This window comes from Mandrillus leucophaeus, unplaced genomic scaffold, assembly GCF_000951045.1.
Source record: "Mandrillus leucophaeus isolate KB7577 unplaced genomic scaffold, Mleu.le_1.0 Scaffold128, whole genome shotgun sequence".
In the NCBI taxonomy this organism is placed as follows: Eukaryota; Metazoa; Chordata; class Mammalia; order Primates; family Cercopithecidae; genus Mandrillus; species Mandrillus leucophaeus.
Window position 1 is genome coordinate 5,407,406 of NW_012101209.1, and position 24,958 is coordinate 5,432,363.

The following is a 24,958-nucleotide window of genomic DNA, read 5'->3' on the forward strand; positions in this document are numbered from 1 at the left end:
ATTTGTTGATTACTTTCACGGGATTATATTGTTCGTTGAGTAGCAGCTTTCTTTCCCAGCTGTCGCCTTTTTCTGCGAATGTCGCTGGTAAACAATAGAGACACCATAACAAGTCGTAAATGGTCCCTGTGACAGCAGCCCCTTGTGAGGCTGCATCTGTAGAAAATGATTAGAACAATTGCATTTTAAAGATGGCTCACATTGCAGCCCAAGTCCCATTGGTGCTCTTCTTGATGTCTTTTGATGGCACACTGGTTAAAACATTTAAGTTCTTTTGAGTAAATTAAGTGATTTACTATGTTTGGCTATATATCAATGGAAGTGCTTTGGCAGCAATATTTTTATAGTGTTAAAAGACAAATATAATTTGAATTGTACTTTTTAGTTTTCCATCTCTTCCCTCTTTGGACTTGAAGCCTTCTTTCCAATAGCCATAGAATTGAAAATGATCTCCTTATTAGTAACTTGGGAGTGGTTAATCTAAGTTATCAGCACCTGCATCATTATTTATCTATCATAATTCTTTGGGTCACCTTTTCAGTAAGGCTAAATTCCAAATTTCAGCTCTTTGCTACTGTTAGGTCAAAGACTTTGACATGTTTAAGCTGAATAAATGTACTTGTTATGTTTAAATTTTTTATAACATTTGTGTAATAGCTGTATACCTTTCCAAGGTATTGCTTGATTTGAGTGTCAAAGTTAGTGTGGCCAGTGTTTTTATCACTGTTGTCAGATGAAGAAACCAAGATTGAGAGTTGTTATAACTTGTCCAAGAGGTGGGACCCTGCCCTGTGATTTCTTTCCAAGTTTTTTAACTCAATCACGTTTTTCACTTTTAACTCTTCATAATAATGTCCCCATACATATACACTTATGCTTATGCATGCTTATGTAGCAGTAAATGAAAATGCCATTACCACATGTGAAGAATCATGCTGCCCCAAAGTTGAGCTTTTAAAAAAAGTAATTGACAAATAAAAAATTGTATGTATTGTGTGCATGTTATAAAATATGTATACATTGTAGATTGGCCAAACTGAGCTAGTTAATTACCTCACATACTAACCGTGTGTGTGGGGGGGGGGGGGGGGGGGGTGTGGTCAAGTTACTTAAAAATCTACTCTCAGTAATTTTCAAGATTACAATAAATACATTGATACTAAAAAGTTTTTTGATAAACTAGAAAATACTGTCTTAATGAGGATTATTGGTCATTTTATTAGCCATTGATATCTGCCTGCCTACTAAGAAGAAAATTAACATTTATCAGATACATGCCATGTGCTGGGTGCAAAGATTCAAACAGCTCATGCCCATAAGGATCTTAATAAGACACACCAGAAAAATCATTGATTAGAGTAGTGTAAGTGCTTTATTAGAGATATCACCAGGAATGTTTTAAGGATAGAGAAAGAGGGGTCATGAAATACTTCTCAGAGTTGACATGAGTTGAGTCTTGAAAAATAAGCAGGAGTTAGCCAGGCAAAGAAGGCAGAGAAGGGTATTTCATGTGAGGGAACAGCCCAAGATAGGCATGGGTACTTGAAAAATCATTGCACGCCGTGCGCGGTGGCTCACGCCTGTAATCCCAGCACTTTGGGAGGCCGAGGCGGGCGGATCACAAGGTCAGGAGATCGAGACCACGGTGAAACCCCGTTTGGGCGCGGTGGCGGGCGCCTGTAGTCCTAGCTACTCAGGAGGCTGAGGCAGGAGAATGGCGTGAACCCGGGAGGCGGAGCTTGCAGTGAGCCGAGATTGCGCCACTGCACTCCAGCCTGGGCGACAGAGCAAGACTCTGTCTCAAAAAAAAAAAAAAAAGAAAAAGAAAAATCATTGCACATTCTGGCCATTGCAAATAGTTTTCAGTGTGCATTGAGTGGTAGTTTTTGTTGCAAGGGTTAGATGAGGAGACCAAAGAAGTAATTAGGATTCACTGACAAGGAAAATAAAGATTTAAAATCAGAGGTCATTTAAGGAGAGAAGAGAAAATTCATTGCTTCCTATAACTCAAGACAGAAGAGAGGGTACAGTGAGTTATGTAGTTCACCTTTTTGCCGAAGCATAAATATATAGGTACTTCAGAAAGAATAACTTAATGGAGAAAAAATGGGAGGAACTTTGAGACTATATAAAAAATGTTGGCTGGGCGTGGTGACTCACGCCTGTAATCCCAGCACTTTGGGGGGCCGAGGCAGGAGGATCATGAGGTGAAGAGATCGAGACCATCCTGGCCAACATGGTGAAACCCTGTCTCTACTAAAAATACAAAAATATTAGCTAGGTGTAGTGGCACGCTCCTGTAGTCCCAGCTACTCGGGAGGCTGAGGCAGAAGAATTGCTTGAACCCAGGAGGCAGAGGTTGCAATGAGCTGAGATTGCGCCATGGCACTCCAGCCTGGGCGACAGATTGAGACTCGTCTCAGATAAAAGAAAGGAAATGTTAAGTAATAGTGAATAATGTTTTCAGTTGCTGGTTATTTTCATGTGAATGTATAACTTAAGACTTGAGCCTGTTTTCATTCTCATATCAAATAAAACTGCCCAAAGATTAGGAGACAGATAAGCATAAATGTTAGAATGAGGTGATTTAAGTTTTATTTATTTTATAGGTATAAGGCTAAGATTAGCCTGGAAAGGATATAAAGCAAGAACCAAGCTTCAATTCAGTTTATCTTGGGAAAAAAAGGTCACTATTTTTGATGCAAAAATGTGGAAACATTGTTCATTACTTCATTTACTGTTCCTGCATGAAGTTCCAAATGAGAATTTTTAAAAATATGGAACTCAGTTCAAGGAAAAGATGCTTGCTCCCAAATAGGGTTTCCCAAGACTTCTAAGATACTCAGATCCATATTTGAGATTTGTTGTGAGATACTATGGTTTCTTTTTTTATTGTTCTTAATGCTGATTTTGTTTTCTTTTGAAAATTTGATTTCGTTTTTTAATTGACAAATAAAAATTGTATATATTTAGCATGTACAACATATTTTGAAATATGTACATATTGTGAAATGGCTAAACCGAAATAATTAACATATGCATTACCTCACATACTATTTGTGTGATAAAAGCACTTAAAATCTACTCTGAGCAATTTTCAAGGATACAGTACATTGTTATTAACTATAATCACTATGTTGTACAGGTCTCTTGAACTTCTTATTTCTGATTTTCTAAAAGCTCTCTAATTTTTTTGCTCTGATAAGCATACCCACATTGGTTGTGAAGAGAGGTAGAGTGTTACGTGCATTTAGAGAACAGGCAGAACTCAGCATCTAATAAAAAGCATACCAGATTACCTGCTCAGTTCATGTTAGTTAAACTGCTCTGAACTAGATTTGCAAATGGATTCAGGATACCTATATTCTTATCAGAGTTTTTATATGCCTACCTACAGTTGACAGCAAGAATATTACTCTTCAAGAACAATTTGTTGTTTTTTCACCCCTTCTCTTTCTGAGAATTTATTCTTTCAATGACGAAGGTTGAAAAATGAAAGGAAAGGGGGAATCAGGATTTGGTGGTGATTGCCCTCATTCATTGATACTTGGTATGTGATGCTACCTTTTGGCATTTTCTTCTGGTTATACATCTCTTTCCCTAATTATATTTTGTACTTTTTGAGTGCAAAGACTAGGTTTTATAACTACCATGACCTTACATTTTGGACTTTCTGTGATAGTCGTATTTCAAGTAGTTTCTGAATATAACAGAAAACAAGTCCTTATTTTTGATTCAGCAAATATATTTACTTGTTGAATCTTTACACATAGCACGAAGATCTAGCAAGTTGTTAAAGGCACTGAATAAATATTTGCTGATGATATTTTTCCTCTTTGGACCTCTGTACAACTGTATACCCTCTAATAGCACGAATCTGACTCTTTTATTAGCTATATGTATTTTCCTTATCCCTTCCGCTACCTCCATTCTCCAACGTCTCCCTCCCCCCAGCATCACAAGCACAAAATTTCAAACTCGTTGAGAAACAAGGATTGTTTCTTCCTCATTCTCAGGGTTGAGGACCACTGAAGAATGGATCTCCAGTGATCACATTTTTGATGTCAACTATAAGTAGGTGTGGAAGGGAAGAAGGAACGTAGCTTAGCAAATGGAGTCATCTATGATACCTTTTTTTGTTGAGAGAGAGAGAGAGGCTGATTTAGAGGATTTGTGCTTAGAGTTAAAAGTGCTTCTCCCCTATAAGGCTTACTAAAATCAAAACAGATTACCAAGAGAAGTGACAGATGTCTATCACTTTAAAATCAGGGTAGTCAGCTACCCATTTTGCGCGGTTTGGGCATTTGCCAAAAACATTTATTTGTACAAATGAGTTCAGTGTTTCCGATTCTAGTATTATGGGAGAGAAACACTAGAGACATCATCACAGGGAAGTGTTAGAAAAAGCACTAAAGGCAGTCACAAATATTTAGGCTTTTTAGGGTTAATGTAGTTACATGAGAAATTTTTTTTTCTCATTTGGAACTTTTTTTTTTTGTACAAAATAAAACATGCCATAGTTTTGTGTGTTAATATAATAAATGTGGGAAAGTGGATGATTATGAACTTGAAAACCCAAAATTATAGAATTTCAAAGCCTTAAAAGGAATTCAGTGGTAATTTTCTCTAACCACTTCACATCCTAGATGAAGAAACAGGGTGAGCAGCATTTAATGACTTGCTGGAATGATAGAAATGCTTTGTCTGTAATCCTTGGCATCTCGTGCATATCTTGTGAGAGCAGTTATCACATGGTATTACAGTTGTGGTCTGTTTCCTGGACTTTTCTTCTCTCTTGCCTCCTGAGAATCTCTTATGTACTAGAGCTGGTGGATGTGAGTGAATGAGCCAACGATTACTGCCCTCATGGAGCTAGTGTTATTCTAGGGAATACAGACCAGAAACAAATGAAAGTGTTAAAGAGGTGATAAATGCTATGAATAAAATTGAAGCAGGAAAAAGAGAGAGCGATGAGATGCTATTTTAGATTGTTAGGTTGAGTGGTCAGGGAAGGCCTCTCTCAAGAGGTGAATTTTGAACAGAGGCCTCAATGAACTAAACTATACCAGTCATGAATATCTGGGGGAAGAACATTTCCGGCAAAAGGAATAGCCAGTTCAAGGCTTTGAGATGGGAGCATACTTCACCTGTTTCAAGAACAGCAAGGAGGGCAGGGTGGCTGGAAAGCAGCAAGTGATGGGAAGAATGACATGAAATGAAATAGGAGAGGTAGCCCAGAGCCATGTCATGTAGGGCTTTGTAGGACTTGGGATTTTATACCAAGAGTGATAGGAAGTCTTTGGAGGGTTGGGAATAGGGAACAAACATGAGCTGGGTGAACTAGATGTATATTTTAAGAGGATTCCTCTAGCTGTTATATGGAGAACAGACTACAGAGACAAGAGGAGAAGGGAAATAAAGTAGGAGACTATTGCAGTAATCCAGGCAGGAGTTACCTGTGGCTCAGACCAGGGTAGTAGGGACGGACAGTGAGAGAAGTGGCTGAATCACCAGTGCCTAACTTCTTAGGAGCAGGGACATTTGTGATTCATCCTTCACCCAAGGGCTTACCACAGGGCCTGATTCTTAGTAGGTGCCCAGTTAATTGTGTTGAATAGATAAAACAAATGCAGATTTCTTGTGTCTTCCCCATTCACTATGCTGCCAGTGAAAGATTTTGCAAGAAGTCTTCACAGTGATGTCATCTTAACATAATGGCTGTAGACCACTAAAGTTTTTCTTAACCTGAGCCACCCTGCTTCTGTTATTTACAGGTGCAGCCCAAACCCACTAATACTTAAAAAGAGAGGCTAAAATTATCCCAGAGAAGACAATGGCTTAAGTAACTAAATAGGAAAATGTCCACTTCACAAATTCAAGTTAAAAAGTAGTAAGCCCTTACATTTAAATAGCATTTTTAGCTGGGCAGGGTGCTCATGCTTGTAATCCCAGCACTTTGGGAGGCCAAGGCAGGAGAATTGTTTGAGCCCAGAAGTTCGAGACCAACCTAAATGAAACCCTGTCTACCAAAAACAACAACAACAACAACAAAAAAAAAACAAATAGCCAGGCACAATGACACATGCCTGTAGTCCGAGCTACTCAAAAGGCTGAGGTGGGAGGATTGCTTGAACGTGGGAGGATTGCTTGAGCCTGGGAGGTTGAGGCTGCAGTGAGCTATGATCATTACACTCCAGCCAGGGTGACAGAGCAAGACCCTGTCTCAAAAAATAAATAGCATTTTTATTTTACAGCATACATTTACATATTCACAGCCAATCTATGAAGAGGTTATTAATACTTTTCCTATTTTATACACTGAGACTCAGAAGTTAAATAATTTGTCACACAATTTGCCAGCAAGTGGCGCATCCCCAAAACAAAATATAACATCTCCAGATATTTTACCCTTTCTACCATGCTTATTAGTTTATTTATCAACCAACCATTTGTTGAGTATATCATGCACTATAATAGATAATGGGGATGCTGGCAAGCCATGCCCCCAGTGCTGACTTTGTGGGAAGTTTATAATGGAAGAATCAGACAAGAAAATCCAAGATTTTAATAAAGTATGATAAATGCTGTAATAGAATTAAGCACAGGGTGGATTTTGGTTTTGTATATACAATTACTAAAATATATAGTAAAATAAATATTTCTTCCAGTATTCTAGCAGCTACCCGAGTATGCATTCTGTGTTTTTATATTTTAGAAAATGGACTTGAATCAAAATGGCATGTCATTGTAATAAATTTCTTCATTTTTGATAGACATAAAAATCTATACAATGTCTTCTGAAATCCATAAGCTGTCTTACACAGCTTTAGAGTCACAGCTTTCTAGATATTCTCTCCTAAGTTCAAAATGGTTACTTACATTTATTTCAGGATAATTTCGGTCTCTTTGTTTTGATTTTGAGACAAGGTCTTGCTCTGTTGTCCAGGCTGGAGTGCAGTGGCATGATCTCAGCTCACTGCAGCTTCCACCTTCTGGGTTCAAGCAATCCTCCATCTCAGCCTCCTGAGTAGCTGGGACTACAGGCACATGCCACCATGCCCAGCTAATTTTTGTATTTTTTGTAGAGATGGGGGTTTTGCCCTGTTGCCCAGGCTGGTCTCAAACTTCTGGGCTCAAGCAGTCCACTAGCCTCAGCCTCCCAAAGTGCTGGGATTACAGATGTGAACCACCATGCCTAGCTAATTTAGGTCTTAATTCTGCCTTTGCAGAGGGACTAGGCTTGATAGTGTTGTATGATTAAAGGAATATGTATGAGAAGATAAGATTTGGTTCCAAGGAATGTCAGAACTTTAGAATTACCCATTTTAGTTAGACCCTTACTTTGGGATGTAGGTTATGATGAAGTCGGAAATAATTATGATACCACATCAATATGAGGAAAGAGTCGAACTACCACAGACCTCTGAATTAAAAGATAAACTATTCTTTCTTTTGTGGTCTTCTCTTGCTTAAGCAACTTATTTCTGCTTTTTAAAATATGTGTTTGAACAAGTGAGAAAGTACACCTGTCAAGACTAACCAGCTGAGAATCACTGTCAACATTAATTTTTTTTAAATAAATGACTCTGAAGCTATTTAGCAGTCTGTAATCTAAATACAAAGCAAAGCTATTGATCTATGATGGATAGTGCTGGATTTGTTTGTAAGCTTTGACTTAAATCTTCTACTTAATTTCTCTAGGTGAGATCAACAGGATTAGGAGGAATGGTGGTTATATGGTTTAAATAAAAATGACTATAGAAATTGAGCAAAATAATTGTAAAACATTAATGGTTTACCATCTTGATAAAGTAAACTAGAAACTAACAAAACAACGGTCACTTAAATGTTAATAAGAATGTTTGAATGACATAGATTGGCTAACTGAACGCATTTTTTATAAATTGGGTTTTTGTATATAATCCATTTCAAAGTGAAGATATTGCAAAATAATGTAATTTAACTATATGCATGAGCATCTCAGGTTTTCAGAACATGTGGGCACTCACTATTCCAAGATTGTTTGGCTAGCATAATGCTGACTTTTTTTTGACTTTTAATCATTGGCTATGACTAGTATCAACTGTAAAATAGAAAGCAAAATATTCACAATTTGAATGAAATAGGTATTTCTTCACTTGGGCTTTTAAAAAACATAAATACGGTATTTCATTGAATACATTAAATTCAAAAGCAGGCCATTACTTGCAGCTGTCTATTCTAATGGCCAGATTTGATATATACTACAGACAATTACAGTTTCTTTGTTCTTACCGTACTGTAAAATAAGTTCTTCCACATACTTGCCTGGGAAGTTTTGAAAAATAAAGCCTAGCTTGAAAATTATGAACCAAGATTTCTTTGAATATTAAAAACAGTAATAATACTCTTGATTTTATAGTTAATAAAAATTTAGATGAATGAAGCTTCTTCCTCTTCCTTTTAGGACAAGTCTAGATCATATTTTCTGTGCTAAATAAAAAGTTGTTTCTCCAGTCACTCGAATGAATGAACATGCATTAAGTCTTTGTTAAAAGTTACTAAGGAGTAGTGAAGTCAGTGTTAAAGTTTATTTCTTCTTCTTGCTCATATCACTAAAAATAAATTGCCCAAAAGATGTATAGCAGGAAGGAAAAGAAAAATCAAATAATATTGAAAAGTACACATGAGAATAATCAGTCAAAATAAGCAACAGTTTTTCTTGCCTTAAAAAAAGAATCTACCATCTGAAATGCCTACTTGTTTAAGGAACAAAGAGCCAGGTCTCCCTCTTTGTAGATCTCACTTATAGATAGTATTTGCAGAGTGTGGGTGAGTGAGCAAGAACCCCAAATCCAAACGTGGGCAGCAGACCTCTCTCTGGCTGCTCCTTTGCTGATCAGGGCCCAGGTAAAACTTTTTTTGTGTGTACTTTCTGTAACTTAATAGGTTTCTTAGGAGAATAATAGATGCATGGGAATAATAACATTTACATTTTAAGTTCCCTTATCTGTTAGGCCATGATTGTGCCGAAATGATTAAGGTGAGTTGAGATTCAGAGTACGACTGAATCTATGTCTCTTTTGGTTTGTGATTAATCTGGGTGATACTTGATTGCTGAATATTTCTGTAGAGATTTAGAGTATCTTATACATGCCTGGCAAAAATACAGTTTGGAGGCAGGATGTTTTTAGTTGGTTTCTCTAATTTTATTATATGCCTAAAAATTTTAAGAAATGTATTCTTTTGCTTCTATCCCTTTACCCCCAAATGATTCAGGTGTAGGAGCTGCACGATCTGGGAACCTCACGTTTATGGTGGGAGGAGTTGAAGATGAATTTGCTGCTGCCCAAGAGTTGCTGGGGTGCATGGGCTCCAACGTGGTATACTGTGGAGCTGTTGGGACTGGGCAGGTAAGATTTTTACATTAATGACCTTGACTTGATGATGTAAAATTGACTAATGTTCCTTTCTCTTTCCTGACCATATTTTTATTCTTCTTTCTTCAACCTTTGGATTCTTTCTTTGCTCAGATTTTTAAAAATTTATTTGGAATAAATTAGTTTTGCATCATTCCTGGTGGGCTTAAGCAGACATCAGTCAATTAACTTATTAAAAAAACTTCCATTATTGGCCAGATGCGATGACTCATGCCTGTAATCCCAACACTTTGGGAGGCTGAAGCAGGAGGATCACTCGGGCCCAGGAGTTAGACACCAGCCAGGGCAACATAGTAAGACCCTATCTCTACAATAAACAAAAAAATTAGTCGAGTGTGGTGACACACACTTATATAGTCCCAGCTACTTAGGAGGCTGAGGTGGGAGGATCACCTGAGCCCAGGGGTGGGGGATCGAGGTTGCAGTGAGCCATGATAGAGCCACTGCAGTCAGCCTGGGTGATAGAGCAAGAACCTATCTCAAAAAAAAAGAAAAAAGGGAAGAAAATCATTATTAGGATCTTGACATGTCATCCCAGCAACTACTGAAATCATCCTTAAAACTGCTCTTATTTTGAAGTGCTTGTTTCTGAGTTGCTATTTTCCTCCACCTAATTTTATAATTACAGTTGACCCTTGGACAACACAGATTTGAACTCCGTGGGCCCACTTATACATATATTTTTTTCCATAGATATATTGAAAACTTTTTGAAGATTTGTGACAGTTTGAAAAAACAGGTGAACCACATGGCCTATAAATACCAAAAAAATTAAGAAAAAGTTAGATATGTCATGAACGCATAAAATATATGTAGATAGATGCTAGTTTATAAATATGCACAAATCTGTTACAAAGAGTTAAAATTTATCAAAATTTACAAACACTTATAGACCATACATGGCACCATTCACAGTTGGGAAAAGAAGTATTAAATCATAATGGCATAAAATTAACTATAGTAATACTGTACTGCTGTAATAATTTTGTGGCCACCTCCTGTTGCTATTGCAGTGAACTCACGTGTTATAAGTGTTGGACATAAAATGTCATGTGACACTAATCATCTTTGTGTAAGTGGTTCATCTCTTCAGTAAATTGTGTATCATAGTAAACACGATCTCTTGGAATTCTCTTGTATTTTTTATCATGTTTAGTGCAATACCATAAACCTTAAATGACACGATAGGACCCATACAAAGTGCCACTAGTGATGCTGGAAGTGCTCCCAAGAAGCTGAGAAAAGTCATGACATTGCAAGAAAAAGTTGAATTGCCTGATATGTACCATGGATTGAGGTCTGCGGTTGCATTTGCCCTCCATTTCAAGATAAACAAATCCAATGTAAGGACCATTGTAAAAAAAAGAAAAGAATAGTCATGAACCCATCACTGCAGCTACTCCAGCAGGCTTGCACTTTTTGCAGAACATCTTTTTATCTCACATTGAAAATGCAGCTTTTATGTAGATGCAGGATTGCTATAGAAAGGCATACTTACATCTAGTATGATTCAAGAAAAAGTGAAGTCATTATATGACAACTTAAAGCAAAAAGAAAATGAAGGATCTAAAACTGGAGAATTTAATGCCAGCAAAGGATGGTTTGATAATTTTAGGAGGAGGTTTGCTTAAAAAATGTCAAGATAATAAGTGAAGTAGTTTCTGCCAACCAAGAGACAGCAGACAGTTCCCAGGTGCCATTAAGAAAAATAATTGAAGAGAAAGGATATCTGCCTGAATGAGTTTTTAATTCAGACGGAAGTGCCCTATGATGGGGGGAAATAAAAAGGATGCTCAAAGGACATTTATTGGGAAGAGAAGCAAGCACCAGGATTTAAGGCAGGAAAGGATAGGCTGACTCTCCTGTTTTGTACAAATGCAGTTGGGTTGGTAATCAGGACTGCCCTTATCTATAAAGTTGCTAACTCCTGAGGCTTTGAGTAAAAAGATAAATACCAGCTGCCTGTCTTTTGGTTGTACAGCAAGAAGGCCTGGACAGTGAGAACCCTGTTTCTGGACTGTTTCCATCAATGGTTTTGTCTCTGGAGTCAGGAAATATCTTACCAGTAAGGGACTGACTTTTAAAGCTATTTTGATATTGGACAGTACCCCTGGCCACCCAGAATAATATGAGTTCAACACTGAAGGACATCCAAGGGGCCAACTTGCCCCTAAACACAACACCCCTAATTCAGCCTCTAGATTAGGGGATCATAAGGACCTTTAAGGCTTATTACACATGGTACTCTATGGGAAGGATTGTCACTGTGGAAGAAAACCCTGATAGAACATCATGAAAATCTGGAACGATTACACCACTGAAGATGCCATTGTTATTGTAGAAAACACCTTGAAAACCATCAAGTCCCTAACAGTAAATTCCTGCTGGAAAAAAGTGTCCAGATGTTGTACTGGACTTCACAGGATTTATGGCAGGGCCAATCAAGGAAATCACTAAAGAGACTGTGCATATGGCAGAAAAGGTGGGGAGTGTATGAAAGCTTTCAAGATACAGATCTTGGAGAAATTCAAGAGCTAATAGACACCACACCAGAGTAATTAACAGAAGAGGCTTGATGGAGATGAGTGCTTCTGAACAGTGCCAGATGAGGAGGAAGATGATGTACTGAAAGCAGTGCCAGGAAACAAATGGACATTAGACAGTAAGGCAGAATAGTTCTTATTATTCAAGACTCCTTTCAACTTCTTTTACAACATGGACCTTTCTATGATACAGACACTGAAAATAAAGCAAACAGTGGAAGACGGATTGGTACCATACAAAAACGTTTTTAGAGAAATGAAACAGCAGAAAAGTCTGATAGAAATTACAATTTCCATAAAGTTATCCGGAGTGTGCCGGCGCCTCCTGCCTCCCCTTCTACCACCTCCACCTCTTCTGCCTCTGTCACCCCTGAGACAGCAAAGAGCCAACACCTCCTCTTCCTCCTTAGCCTACTCATTATTAAGATGATGGGATTGAAGGCCTTTATGATGATCCACTTCCACTTAATGAATAATAAATATATTTTTATCTTCCTCATGATTCTCTCTAACATTTTTTCTCTAGCTTACTTTACCGTAAGAATTACAATATATAATACATGTAAAAATATGTGTTAATCAACTGTTTGTGTTACTGACGAGGCTTCCAGTCAACAGTGGGCTATTAGTACTTAAGTTTTTGGAGGGTCAAAAGTTATACATAGGTTTTTGACTGCAACCGGGGGTTGGCACCCCTAACCCCCTCATCATTCAAGGGTCAACTGTACTTGCCATAGTTCTATTTGTAGTACAATCAGGCAGCAATAACTCATGGACTTCAAACTTTTTCTTGAAAAGTAACTTTAATTTAGAAATATGAGGTGATCGACAGAGACGATTAAACAATACTGAACACTGAAATCAAGCTAGTTGTTTCCCTCCCCCTCCCAATACACACACACACACACACACACACACACTCTCTCTCTCTCTCACTCCTCCTCTTAATGCTTTTATCCTAGTCACTAGGACTCTATCTCACTCTAGACTTGGTATTATCTTAGATATATTTATTGTCTCCATATTCTTACATAGTCTCCAAGCTCTATTAATTCAAATTACTCTCATTGTTGACCTTCATTTCCATTCAACACAGGACCTGGTCCAACCCTTTCTTTCAGTGTCTCACACCTAGTTTACTGCTCAGGGGGCCTAATAAGTCCCTGAATGCCAAATTTACCCCTCAGTCCAACACCATAACCCAGACCAACTCCATCAAGATGCTCGTATCATCATAGTGCTTCCCCATTCTGAAACTTTGAATAGATCCCAATTTCCTACCGTGTCAAATTTTAACTCTACACCCTAGCTTTCATAGCTGACATGTTCTTGCCCCAGTCTTACCAAATTTCTCACTATTCCTTAAAACATAGGCATATTAATCAATTTTCTTACTGTTCCCCAGCAACATCCCATGTAAAATATTTAATCCTTATATATTTTCCCTTCTCCCCGGATCTCCTTCTTTCCCTTTCTTGCCTGTTTAAATCCTGCCTTGGCCTCCTAAAGGATGATTTCAGGTTCCACTTCCTCTCTCTTCCTCTCTCTTCCTGCCTTCAGTGATCGTGTTGCTCTGAACTCCTCCTCCTATCTCTTATAGCTTTTACCTTACAATTCACCACTTGTTTTGTTGCCTTTTCATATAGCATATTACTCCCATTTCCCAATTAGACTGTAAGTTACATCCTGTAAAGAGCAGTTGTACCCTATAGTGCTGAGCCCATAGTAGCGATGTGAAAAATAAATTTTCACATAGGCAAATTTATTACCTAGTGGAGGAGACCTGCAAGTCTGTTCTGGGATAGCATGAGGTTCAGAGGGAGCCAGGCTGCATCATGTTCTCTTCCCCACTCGAGAAAATCAACAGTTGAATGTTACTTCTTTTAGAACGTAGCCCCTGGAATTGGGCAAGGAAAAACATCCTGTGAGTTATAGCTTGAAAATACAGATATTTAATATGTACTCAATTTATTTTCAGGCGGCAAAGATCTGCAACAACATGCTGTTAGCTATTAGTATGATCGGAACTGCTGAAACTATGAATCTTGGAATCAGGTTTGAATAGTACATTTTTATACTAACATTTTTATAGGCTTTCCTATTTGATTTTCTGATGTTAAAAAAATGATGTTCATGAGAGATAAATGAGTTGATCCAAGAACATTTTGAAAGTACTTCATTATTCAACTTGAACAGACTTTGCTTATTGGACAAGCAATAGGACCCAGGAGAGCATGAATACTTTTTGCCATAGCCATAAAATGTATTGCCTGTGCATTTGAAGTTATATTATCCTTTTTATATGGGAGCCCCATTTCTTCTATTATGTTGAAATGCAAGAAACATTTTTACTATAAAATTTAAACATACTTTGGCAATGTCGGGACAAATTTGTATAAGACATGGTTTTAGTGTGTAGTGAATTCAAGTGGTATGCTACCATGTGACTAGTTTATGTACCTTTTAAAAATATGGTCCCCCAAATCTGCCCTAAAAGTGTTCTTGGTGGTTCATTCTCAGGCTAAAAACTGGATAGCATTCATAAAGCTGCAGTTCATATGTATAACTCTTTCATTTTATTTTGCCTGTCGTTTAGTTACTTTGCATTAGTATGTATCTTTCTATTAAAATGGCATACTTTGCTTAAAGTGATTCAGGAATTCTGTTTTTCCTATGGATGATCATCTTTTAAATGCTTAAGGTTAATGTCTTAATTTTAGCCTTTAATCTTTTGGGTTAGTAATGCTACATATGATTAATCAGCTAATTAATTTTTTGAATGTTTTATATTTCATGAAAATAATAAATATACATTGCTTACTTTAGAAAATGCTTAATGAGCAGGATGCTTTACTCAGTTGCTTTCATCACATTCCCCAAAACTGCTTACCAAATATATCACAAAACAGAATAGTGTTTCCTAGCACAGCTTTTCATAAAAGTAATAAAAAGAGCCAACATACTTGAGATATTTTTGAAAACACAGTAACGGATTCACATTTCCTCTTAATTACCATATCAAGATGCTGTTATTTTATTGAATTGCCCTTGTCTCAGATGTTTAACTATCTTGACCTATTAAGTTGTCATGTTGTAATTGAGATAAAAGAGGAATTTGCTTTGCATCAGCACTAATTGGTTTATCAATATCGTGTACCATTTACATTTTAAAATTGAATGTCCATAAGACGGTAAAGCATGTCTGTACAGAGCCTTAATAAAAGTGGTAGTATATAGGCACCTTTTCAGAGTTATGTTTGTATTGTGGCCAGTTTTAGGATATGGGTCACTTATAATTGAAAAACTGGTTACTAGCAACTTGTTTTCATGTACATTCTCTAGACTAATTTCATGGAAGAGGAAAATGTACATTTCTGGAACATAAACTACATATACAATTGGTGTTGACAGCAGGATTGGTATGCATATGTATGTTTAGAATTTTATTTTTATTTTCTGGATATAAATGATTATATAAAGTAAAATGCTGGATGAACTTAGGCTATACTGTACTACAACTTTCCCTCTTTGCCCACTACTTGTAGTGGGTTCGTTTTCAAGGAGAAAATGAAAAGTGATTTTAAAAAAAAGACATGTAAGAGAGCAGAAGCAATTAACAGAGTTTCCCTTATTTTTGGCTCTGATCAACTATGACAAAATTATTATTTAGAAATATGAAACTTTTAAATGTTTCATTTTTCTAAAACTCTACATATATACTGATATATATAACATAAAATATATTTTAAAAGTCTGAACACAAGGCAGAAACTCACTAGTTGTACTTAACTGTTAAAAATAATGTATAAGTTTCTCGTGTTTCAGATTATACCAATGAATTGCTTATTTTCATAACATGAGGATTTTACCACTTTATCTTACAAAGATTCTCAGTGGTTTAAAGGCCCTAAAAATGAATGCTTCTGCTATTGTCTTTTCTCCATGGTTTACAGACATGGTTTAAAGTGACAGGATTTTTCTCTAATAGAGTATAGAGAGCAGCCACGATTTATTGAGCTCTGCAAGGTGAAAGAGAAAATTGGCATCAGCAAGCATAAATTTTCAAGTAGTAAATTCCCACAAAGTAGTATAGCATCAAAACGGTTTAGCCACATTTATATTCTGTCCACTCTGAAGTGAAATTTTTCAGAGCATTAATGTCAACATTTACAAATTGAGTCACCCATTCCTGTGAAGTGATCATCTCTGATTAATTTTATTCTCATAAGTCAGTGGTTTTTCTGGAACACTTTTTTAAAAATAATGAAGAATAAAATCTTACAGTTTAAAATTCTTACTGACCCTATGCTCTTTTACAATGAGTCTTTATGGATGTTAGCAAAGTTTTTAAATGTTGTAAAAAAAAAAAAGAGTACAAAATATGGTATACAATATATTTTGAGATTCCTTTTTTATTAGACCTTTCTGCTTTCTAATTGCATTCCTACATAGGCATTAGAATCACAGTTTTATGGCCCTGAAAGTACCCTACTTGTATTAGAGAGGTTTTGTTCCTGTGTATCACATAGAGACAACATTGATAATGTTTTGTTGTTTTAAATTACCAGCTCCACTGAAAATTGATTTAAAATATATATATATAGGTAGTATAACAAGTTATTTGCATTACCAACCAGGCCCAGGCTCCTCCAGCACCCACTGTATTGTCTTCCACCAAAAGAAGCTTGAAGCAGCTGAACTTCTGGAAAGCTGTTCAAGATGAGAACTTTCCCTCCAGTGTGGTTTTATTAATAGTTTCTTGCATACTGCCCTTAGAAGATGTTGCTTTTGCATTTATGTGATGACTGGAGCCTTAGTTGTGTACCCTAATAAATATAACAGATGGCAAAGGTTTGTAATTTGTAAACGGCCAGAAAGTTTGTTCTTTGTATGTCTCTATACTGTCTGGTTTTACGTAAGAACAAAACAAATTATGTCACTAAACTGGGATGTTTGTATCACAGGAACAGATCTGGAAATGAAACATCTAAGACTATGTCCACCCAAATCATTCACTTATCATACAGATTTCTTAATAAACTGATAAAATGCCATCATATTTTATCAACAACTAGCCAATACGTATTGGTTTACTACCTACGTATACCAATACGTATTAAGTTCACCACCTACTTAATAGTCAACTACTAGCCAATGCAATAGCATGTGTTTGGGCGTGCATGTAGGTCTGCATCCAAGCTGTCCCACATAATTAAGCTTTTTTCATTTATAAAATGACAAAAATAATTACATCTATCCACTGAGTTGTTGTGAAGATTAAGTGAGTTAACCCACGTAAAACAATTTCTGGCACATAGTAGGTGTTGATATGTGGTAATGATATTTGTGGTTGTGGTGAGGTGGTTATTGTTTGAAATTAAATTGTACTTTAATCTTTTTCTTCCTAACATGTCTCACTAGCTGACATTACATATTTATTTGTCTGTGTATTACCTGTCTTCCCATCTAGAAGCTCCATGAAGGGGAATGGTTTGTTTACTCATTGCCATATCTTAAGAATATACCTGGCAGGTATTAGGCACCCGGTGAAGATTTGTCAGATAAATAAGGAGAGGAGGGAGGAGGTAGGGGAGTGAGTGAGTGAGTCTCTTGCCAAAAGTAAAAGTTATCCAGGTGGGTCTTAACTCAGCCCTCCTGGCAGACTGGCACAGCCTCCTCTTAGCTTCCTTCTTACTGTCTCCTTGGCTGCACGTGTAGCACTTGGGTATAGTAGATCTCAGTAAACATTGATGGATAAGTGATTAATTAAAACTGACATGGTCTTAGATGTTTCATTTCCAGATATGTTCCTGTGATATATAAACATCCCAGTTTAGTGACATAATTTGTTTCATTCTTTCGTAAAACCAGACAGTATAGATTACTCACAGATAATATAAACAAACTTTTTTGGCCCTTAAAGTCTTGGTTACATTGAAGGCAAATGTTTAATTTTTAAAATTTTTTTACAGTTTATGCATTATTTTTACTTATTCCAAAACCTCATTTAAAATTCTTATGTTTTAGAGGTGAGTAGATTTGACACAGTGACGTTTATTTGAGATGCATTATATATGCAGTCAGAGCAATGAATTCATTCTGTTTATATCAGAGAACATTCCAGCAATTGTAAAGCCACATGCATGCACTCTCGAACCACATCCAGTGGCAAGTTATTATGGGGACTGACAGACTGTCATTCTTTTGATGGCTTGAGCTGTATATCTTCTGAACAGCAATGGGGCTCTTATGCAGAAAGTATCATATGTTCCCAGCCAATTTACAGGGAAACAGCAATAACATTTTATCATGGTTGAGAGCCCAGTAGCTGCTTCCTATTAAACTTGCCCTTTCAGATACCTGTCTTGGATTAATTTGTTGATTTCGAATGGAAACTCAGTCTTCTCCAGTGAAGCATGACGTTCTAGGATAGACTCTGAATGACAATTACTGTGTATTCTAGCTGGTTTCAGACCATTACAAGCCTTGGGCACAGTGGAAAACAGAGGACTTCAGTAACTGATTTTAATATCATGTCTAATTTTAACTGTCAGTTATGTATGTGCCAGAGAAAGAATCCTCAGAAAGATGAAATGCAAAACACTTCTAACTTGCTCTTTTTAATGATACACTTTGCTACGGGTGGGGGCAGGGGGAGGGAAGTGGAGAGGGAGTAACTATCTCCTGAAGGGAATCAGCACGGGGGGGAAGCATCAGATTTGAAAAGTGAGAATGAAAAACTGCCGCCTGATTTTTTTGTGTGTGCCCCTCAGGATGCTTCTAAATAGTAATGTGTTCACCAAAAAGGATTTCCATCAATCAGTACCAGTACTCTTCCTTGAACATTCAAGAAAAATGTAGGGTTTTACAAAGTTAGGATAATTAGCTTTGCTCACCATTTTGTTGAATATTATAGAAGAGAATTTCCTTAGCCGTAAAAGCTCTTGTGAGCTACTACTGAGTGTAACCTGGTAGATTAGAAAGAAGGGAGGAATTCTGCTGCTTTAAATGTGATGAACCATCTTAAAAGATCTAAATTAGGAAGCCCTGAAATTGTATTTCAAGTGGAGGGAGAAAGCGACGTTTTGGAGTCTTTAAAAGTGTTTTCTCCTTATGGGGCATATTAGATGTATGCATTCTTGAACATTTGTACTTTCCAGGTATAGCGAATTAACTAATTGTTAATTTGTGGTTTTACTTTTCACAATTATTCACTAAGCACACTGGCTTTATCTTTTCCTAAGTGATATACTACAATAGCATACTGATAGCCTAATCTTATTTAAAAGGAGAAAGCAAGCATCAGTAGCAAACTATACATGCAGTGAACTTGGATCTTTATAAAAGAATGAATGAAACTGTTGGGTTTCTCTCAGGCAATCTACAGTTGAACAGAATGAATGATAGCCGATTTAGACTGAGTTTTTGTATCTGTTATAATCCTTAGTAAAACTCATCACTATAACATGGGCCACCATATGAATTCAGATACTTGATATGCCACATAGCAGTCTGGGAACCACAGCTACCCCTTGAAAGCCTGATTACATAACAGTTGTATTATGTGGTAATTCCATACATATTTTTGGCTGTTAGCCTCAGCCCCCTGCTCTAGCATCTGAAGAAAATGTTTTATTGGCCATGATATTCAGATTTTGAAATAAACAGACATGTGTTTTAGACACACAAACAATCTGAGCATGCCAAGATGCATAGTTTGTTTAACATTTACATAAGTGTCTCTTTTCAGTGTTTTTATTTTCTGGAAGAGGTTGGTTTTAAGAAAAAGCGGAAAGCTTTTATGACAATTGTTTCATAATGGCTCTGTGTATAAAAGAAACCAAATAAATTGCTAGGTATAAAGTTTTATTTGAAACTTGATTCAATGATACTTAGCAAAATTGTGCTTCCCAAACTGCATTATATCTTTAGAATCCAAGTAATGGAGCATTTTGATTCTATTTTTTCTAGGGTCCATACTGAACAGCCGTTTCTGCCATCAGCCCAGTGATAGAACAAATGATGTTTCCGCTTGGGCAAGCTTTGTTTTATCAGGATCAGTAACCTTATCAGCAGTTGACCCAGAACTATAATGCATGTCTCTGAATAGATAGCATATGTCACAACTCTGTGCAGACTTGCTTCATAAGCAAGATTGTCTAATAAAGATTTAATAAGTAAGGAAAAGTTTGCAGCAAAAAAGTCTTCTTTTATAATAACTTTTCTTAAGCTCGTTTACAGCTCCTGGCTCATCTCTTGCATTTATTCTCATAAAAACTAAAGGAATAAACATACATATAAATGCATTCACACAGACTCCCATGATGCATCGTTTATCTGTCAATATTTCTTTCTGAAATATATCATTTGTGGGTAAAGAATGTAGAATTTAAATTATCATATTGGTTTAAGATTCTTATGTGACACATAAATGTAGTAATGTCCAAAGATTAGAAAACCCATGAGTGTGATAAAGCAATAGTACTTTTATGCAATTATATATTAGTTTTTCTTAATAATAGGATAACATAGGTTTTCTCTAAATGCAAAATGGTCCTGGCTCAAAAATGTTATTTAACCAGTAGTGTTTAGTACCCTATAATTCAAAATTGGATTGTTCACTCTCATATCAATCTGCGTAGATTTTAGAAGACATATAATAAATGGAGAGAGAAGATGGAGCATCCCCATACATAAATAAGTCACGCACGACTTGTACATTTTGACACTTAACACTTCTTTTCTTTGACCTTTGACAGGTTAGGGCTTGACCCAAAACTATTGGCTAAAATCCTAAACATGAGCTCAGGACGGTGTTGGTCAAGTGACACTTACAATCCTGTGCCTGGAGTGATGGACGGTGTTCCCTCGGGTAATAACTATCAGGGTGGATTTGGAACAACACTCATGGCTAAGGTATGGTAAATGTAGACACTAACCAAGAGAGAAGGAAAAATGTTTCATGGTCTAATAACACTTTCCTTCTCTTTCTCTTAATAAAGCATATGTCTCATAGAAGAGGCAAAATTACTAGAATATTCACTCTCACTGAAAGAGTAAAAACCTAGCTTAGATGAAAATCCGTATCTTGTTCATTTTTATTCCTGGCCTTTTGGATGAGAAGAATGGGTCAGGCTGTGTGTGTGTGTGTGTGTGTGTGTGTGTGTGTGTGTGCACACACGTGCGCTTGGGTTTGTTTATATGAGCTGGTAAAATTTGGTTCATCATAAACTTAGGTTAATTTACCAACTTCTTAAATGAGAGCAGTGAGAATTTTCTCATTGTTGATAATACACTGGCAGTGCATATATGCATCACAAAAGAAGAGAGGATTTTCCCATTGATAATAGATTTCCAAATACATCTTCCTTCTTTAAGATTTTAATATATGGATTTATCTGTAAAAATTAGTTAAGTCATTTGAAAAGCAGATTGTCATCCTTCTCTTATTTGAGATCTCAACTTTAGAAAGTCTGTGCTGTCAACTGTAGAAAATAATTTTTAGACGAGCTAACTTTCAGATTTCTGCAGTGCTATTTTCTCCCAGTTGAGGGTGGGTTTTTTTGTTTGTTTCTGATTCAAAAGTAAGAATACGGCCAGGCGCAGTGGCTCATGCCTATAATCCCAGCATTTTGGGAGGCCACGGTGGGCAGATTACCTGAGGTCAGGAGTTCGAGACCAGTCCAGCTAACGTGGTGAAACCCCGTTTCTACTACAAATACAAGAAATTAGTCAGGCGTGGTGGCACGCATCTGTAAGCCCAGCTACTCAGGAGGCTGAGGCAGGAGAATCACTTGAACCCGGGAGGTGGAGATTGCAGTCCGCTGAGATCATGCCATTACACTCCAGCCTGGGTAACAGAGCGAGACAAAAAAAAAAAAAAGAAAAAGTAAGAATACATATACCTAGATACCACACAAGCATACCTTGGAGATATTGTGGGTTCAGTTCCAGACAACCACAACAAAGCAAGTCACACAAATATTTTGGTTTCCCAGTACATATAAAAATTACATTTATACTATGCTGTAGTCTATTAAGTGTGCAGTAGCATTATGTCTAAACAATATATGTATCTTAACTTCAAAATGCTCTACTGCTAAAAAATGCTAACAATTATTTGAGCCTTCAGTGAGTCTTTTTTGCTGGTGGAAGGTCTTGCCTTGAGGTTGATGACTGCTGATTGACCAGGGTTGGTGGTTGCTGAAGGTTGGGTGGCTATGACAATTTCTTAAAATAAGATAGTAATGAAGTTTAAGTTTACTGCATTGATTGAGTCATCCTTTTATAGAAGATTTATGTGCTGCTGTTTGATAGCATTTTACCCACAGTAGAACTTCTTTCAAAATTGGAGGCAATCCTCTCAGACCCTGATGCTAGTTTATTAACTAAATTTGTGTAATATTCTAAATCCTTTGTTGTCATTTCACCAGGAGTAGAGCTATCTCAAGAAACCACTTTCTTTGCTCATCCATAAGAAGTAACTCCTCATCCCTTCAAGTTTAGCACAAGATGGTAGTAATTCAGTCACATCTGCAGGCTCCACTTCTAATTCTAGTTCTGTTTCCACCACATCTGCAGTGACTTTCTCCATTGAAGTCTTAAAGGCCTCAAAGTTATACATGAGCATTGGAATCAGCTTCTTCCAAACTCCTGTTAATGTTGATATTTTGACCTCCTCCCATGAATCACAAATATTCTTAATGGCATCTAGAATGGCAGATTATTTTCATAAGGTTTTCAGTTTACTCTGCCCAGATCTGTCAGAGGAATCACTATATATGGTAGCTATTGCCTTATGAAATATTTCTCACATAAGAGTTGAAAAACGACTCTTTGATCCATGGGCTACAGAATGGATGTTGTTGTGTTCATAGACATGAAAACAACATTAATCTTGTACATCTCCATCAGCACCCTTGGGTGACTACGTGTACTGTCAGTGAGCAGTCATGTTTTGAAAGGAATCTTCTGACCAGTAGGTCTCAACAGTGGGCTTAAAATACTCAGTAAACCATCCCATAAACAGATGCGCTTTCTTTTAGACTTTGTTGTTCCATTTGTAGAGCACAGGCAGAGCAGATTCAGCGTGATTCTTAAGGGCCCTAGGATTTTTGGAATGATAAATGAGCACTGGCTTCAACTTCCAGTCACCAGCTGCACTGGCCCTTAACAACAGGGTTAGCCTGTCCTTTGAAGCTTTGGAACCAGACATTGACTTCTCTTTAGCTGTGAAAGTCCTAGATGATATCTTCCAACAGCAGGCTGTTTCATCTACACTGAAAATCTGTTGTTTTGTGTGGCCACCCTCATCAGTGATAGCTGGATCTTCTGGATAACTTCCTGCAGTTTCTCCATCAGCACTTGCTGCTTCACCTTCCACTTTTATGTTATGGAGATGGCTTCTTTGCTTAAACCTCATGAACTAATCACTGCTAGCTTCACATATCTTCTGCAGCTTCCTCACCTCTCTCAGCCTTCATAGAATTGAAGAAAGTTAGGGCCTTGTTCTGGGTTAAGCTTTGGTTTAAGGGAATGTTGTGGCTGGTTTGATCTATGCAGACCACTCAAACTTTCTCCCTATCAGCAGTAAGGCCAATAGGGAGCAGTAACACATTATCATTCATGTGTTCACTGGAATAGCATTTGTAATTTTCTTCAAGAATTTTTTCTTTGCATTCTGCTGTTTGTTTTAGTTGCCCTGCCTTTCAGCCTGTCTTGATTTTCTACACGCCTTCCTCACTAAGCTTAATCATTTCTAGCTTTTGATTTAAAGTGTGAGACAGCTGACTCCTTTCATTTGAACACTCAGAGATCATTGTAGGGTTATTAATTGACCTAATTTCAATATTTTGTGTCTCAGGGAATAGGGAGGCCTGAGGATTGAAAGAGAGAGAGCTGCCATTCAGCGGCAGGGCAGTCAGAATACATGTGTACCACATTTATCGATTATGTTTGCCATCTTATATGCGCTTTGTGACACCCCAAAACAGTTTCAATAATAACATCAAAGATCACTGGGCGCAGTGGCTCATGCCTGTAATCCCAGCACTTCGGGAGGCTGAGGCGGGTGTATCACCTGAGGTTAGGAGTTCAACACCAGCCTGGCCAACGTGGCAAAACCCTACTAAAATAACTCTACTAAAAATAAAAAAGCCGGGTGTGGTGGCACATGCCTGTAATCCCAGCTGCTCAGGAGGCTGTGGGAGGAAAATCGCTTGAACCTGGGAGGCGGAGGTTGCAGTGAGTCAAGATTGCACCGCTACACTCCAGCCTGGGCAACAAGAGAGAAACTCCGTCTCAAAAAAAAAAAAAAAGTCACTGATCAGAGTCACCATAACAGAAATAATAGTAATGAAAAAGTTTAAAATATTGTGAGAATTACCAAAATGTGACAGCTGCATGGCTGGGCACATGCTGTTGGAAAAACAGTGCTGATAGACTTGCTCAATGCAGGATTGCCACAAACCTTTGATTATTAAAATACAAAAACAAACATGCATTATTTGTGAAGCATGATAAAGTGAAGCATAGTCAGACAGACAAGATATGCCCATACTTGGCTTACTCTCCCTCATTCCCCATGACCTTTGTTCATTCTGCTTCCTGAATATGCCTTGAATCCATCCCTCCTCCCCCGCTAGCAGTACCTTGGCTGAGCCTCGTGTGTGTTGTACCACAAATACATCTTAACTGATCTTGTCTTTCAGCCTGATCTTCTCCACTTTATTTTCCACAACAAAGCAAGAGTGCGCTTCTAAAATGTAAAATCCTGATTGTGTCACTTCTACTTTGAAGTTTTTGTAGTAGTTTCAGTTACTTCGAGATTAAAGTCCATCCCTGCAACTTGTCTGACAAGCCCCCAGATGCCTTGGCTTTTGCTTGCCTCAACCAGACTGATTTCCTTTCCCATCCCCCACTCCTTGCTTTCATCATGCTAAACTCACTTCTCCCTCTTGTTCTCTCTCTTACAAACCTTCACATTTGCTGTTCCGT

At 37.3% G+C, this 24,958-nt stretch overlaps 1 protein-coding gene across 3 annotated transcripts in view; it reads left to right on the top strand.

Annotated features, from left to right (window-relative positions):
* The window catches only part of HIBADH (3-hydroxyisobutyrate dehydrogenase), a 147,975-nt gene that overhangs the window by 121,423 nt on the left and 1,594 nt on the right, over nt 1-24,958 (top strand). For all 3 annotated transcript variants that reach the window (XM_011972253.1, XM_011972255.1, XM_011972254.1), the window contains 3 exons: nt 9,259-9,392; nt 13,941-14,017; nt 20,722-20,878. In XM_011972253.1, the coding sequence (XP_011827643.1) occupies nt 9,259-9,392; nt 13,941-14,017; nt 20,722-20,878 (368 nt within the window). The remainder of the gene's footprint in view (nt 1-9,258; nt 9,393-13,940; nt 14,018-20,721; nt 20,879-24,958) is intronic.